General features: G+C 52.6%; 1 protein-coding gene across 3 annotated transcripts in view; it reads left to right on the top strand.

Moving 5' to 3' along the window:
* The window catches only part of LOC123508964, a 16,078-nt gene extending 13,472 nt beyond the window's left edge, over positions 1 to 2,606 (top strand). For all 3 annotated transcript variants that reach the window (XR_006676056.1, XR_006676055.1, XM_045263049.1), the window contains exon 2: positions 1,959 to 2,606. Coding sequence is in view for 1 of the 3 variants with exons in the window: in XM_045263049.1 (XP_045118984.1) it covers positions 1,959 to 2,427 (469 nt within the window). In the remaining 2 variants the exon portion in view is untranslated. The remainder of the gene's footprint in view (positions 1 to 1,958) is intronic.
* Positions 2,607 to 2,900: the final 294 nt, after the last annotated feature.

Below are 2,900 nucleotides of genomic sequence, written 5' to 3'. Positions count from 1 at the left end.
TCATAACAGCCTTTTAATAGCTGCAAAACACAACAATACTTCCATAACAGCCTTTTAACAGCTACGAAACACAGCGCTACATTCATAACAGCCTATTAACAGCTACAAAACACAGCGCTACTTCACCCGCCATGAAATTACAGGGAGCCAGAATCAAACTTTTGGACTTTTAAACCCACCTTCTACCCCCACCCCCCCCAAAAAAAAAGGAAAAAAAAAAAAGCAAATATACCCTAGAACCAACTCCCTTCCTCATTCCCATTAACTAAAGTGCATAAAACAGACCATTTAAACAGATCACCATTAATTACCTACCTTTCGCACATCTCACCATTGCCTCACCTGTGTTTAATTAACCCTTTCAATACTGGGACTCATTATTTTACCGAGATTTGTGTACGGTTAGACCATTTTTATTGATATTAGGAAGGGTCTATGGAGGTCAGAAGATTAATTAATGGCCACAGTCTTTATTTTAATCCTCACGTGAGTCTCCGAAGCTGTATGAAATCACTAAAATAATAACCAGAATCAATATAGAAACGTGTCTTGGTGCTTGAGAGGTTACAGGAAAGCATAAATACTTGTTGCCTTCCAGAGTTAAGGTTTAGTCTGGTTATGTCATCGCTAATAGGTTGTGATGTAAGAGTATTTAGGGATGGGTGACCGTAGGATGACTGTGTGTGTGTGTGTGTGTGTGTATTTGAGGGTGGGGGGAGAAAAAAGATTGCTAGTCGTGTATGGCTGCAGTGGCTAATGTACTTATCGCAGGAGGAAGAGGAGGAGGAGGAGGAAGTGGAAGTGGAAGAGGAGGTGGAGGAGGAGGAGGAGGAGGAAGAGGAAGAAAGTGGGCTGTTTCTAACTTAGGTACTGGATTAGTCTTAAGAACCTGTAACTGCGTAGAGAGAGAGAGAGAGAGAGAGAGAGAGAGAGAGAGAGAGAGAGAGAGAGAGAGAGAGAGCAGAGAGAGAGAGAGACAAATAGACAGAGAAACAGACAGACAGACAGATAGACAGACAGGTGGAAGGACAGACTCAAGTTAATGAAATGAATAAATGCAGGAGAAACAGATGCAGGAAAGAGGAAAGCTAAGTAAAAAGAAGATAGATGTAAAGAAGAGGAAGGGAGGGAAGGGACGTAAATAGACTAAAAGTAAAGAGAAGAAGAAAATGAAGAAAAAAAAGACAAAGAGGGAGAGAAACAAAATAAAGAGAAAAAAACACAAATAAAGATGATAAGGAAAAACACAAACCAACAAAACGGATAAAAACAAAAGAAATAAAGAAAGAGAAGCAACAGAAAGTACAGGATAAGAAAGAAGGGGATAAAAACAGAGGTAGGAAAGATAAGGAAGAAAAAGGGGAAAGGGAAAGATAAGGAGACGAAATGAGGTTAGCGGCAACAAGGGGAACAGAGGGGAGGGCGATAAGAGAGCAGATAACACCCCGCAGTCGGTTTTCCTGTCGGGGTGAATCGGTCTACTTATCACGCCGCCCATTAGGTCATGTTAGGCTTGGGTGGGGCCGAGGTGACGTCAGGGCGCGGCGGGAGGGCGTGGGGCTTCCTCCCGCCACGCCTTCGCCTGCTGTGTGGAGTGTGGAGGTGGCGTGGCGTGGCGTGTGATAGTTACATATCCACACCTCCGCGAATTCCACCCAGGCCGGCCACGGAAAATTGATCTTTCTAAGAGTTGCGTCATCCATCCAGCGCCCGCCGCCACCTGTGTGTTGTCTGGCGCCTCGGTGACGTGTGTGTGTTTGTGTGTGTGTGTGTGTGTGACGTCAACAGGTGCAGGCCCAGTCTTGGGTGTTAGTGTCGCGTCACAGGGAGGGCAGCATTGGGTGCGTACTGTTGTGTTGTGGTGGTGTCGTCTGGGTGGTGTTGTATTGTTGCCGGGAGGGTTGTATTAGTGGTGTTGGTGTTGGTGTGCCGCGCCGTTGAATGCCGTGTTCCCGCAGGCTGCTCACTGTCCTCAACATTCACTCTGTCACAAGGAAGCCATTGGTGATTTCAAGGACAGACAGACACACGTGTCTTGTTGATGGGCGTGATGCGCTGCCTGGCGGCGTGAGGGTGTGTGGTGGGCGGGGCGGGGCATGGCGCCCACCGACCCTGGACACGTGCCGGGGACAGGCGTGGGGGGCGCCCTCGGAGGCACTGAGGGCCACCACGACGGTGGGTAGGAACACCTGCCTCCCTTCCGCCCCTGCTACTGCCCCTCCTCCTCTCGCTGTCTGTTCTCCCCGTGTGGAGGGCGGTGCTGCCCCTGCACGTACTGGTTCCGCACACCCTCGTGCCTCGCTCCGCCCACACACGCACACGCAAGGCGTCCCTCACACACTCGTTGCCAAAGCTTCTAAAAACAATCACTACGACCTCTGCTTCCTGCCGGCGAGCAGAGTGCCGCCCCTCCCCCCTGACCGGTAGCCCCGCCCCACCCCGCCACTCCCGCACCCTGAGACGTGGCTAACTTCGGGCTTCGCGGGCTGCCGGGGTGGCCGCTGCCCCCGCCTCCCTTGATCGAGGGCGTAGACCGGCGCACCCACCGTCAGGCCAAGAACTGGAATGTCAAACACCAGCAGAGCCTCGAGGGGCAGCGGGAGCGCTTCCTGAGCCCGCAGCGGCAGGAGGTCTACAGCGCCGAGCTGACCACGGTGCTGAGGACCAGCCCGCTCAGGAAGTGGAGCCAGGACACCGCCCGCCGCCAGGCTGACCAAGGGACTGAGCCTTACTTGCCGAGCCCCGAGGGGCCGGACAGCCTCGAGGAGGACTTGAGTGTTGGCGGTGAGGGCAGCGAGGCGGCGGGCGGGGATCAGCTGTGTGACAACCTCTCGCTGAGCCCCGAGCCTGGCCACGCCTCGGGCACTGACCTCAACGACAACACACGAGAAGGTCACGCT

This window comes from Portunus trituberculatus, chromosome 25 (genome assembly GCF_017591435.1).
Source record: "Portunus trituberculatus isolate SZX2019 chromosome 25, ASM1759143v1, whole genome shotgun sequence".
Taxonomy (NCBI): domain Eukaryota; kingdom Metazoa; phylum Arthropoda; class Malacostraca; order Decapoda; family Portunidae; genus Portunus; species Portunus trituberculatus.
The sequence above is the reverse complement of the archived record's forward strand: the minus strand, read 5'-3'. Positions and strand labels throughout refer to the sequence as shown.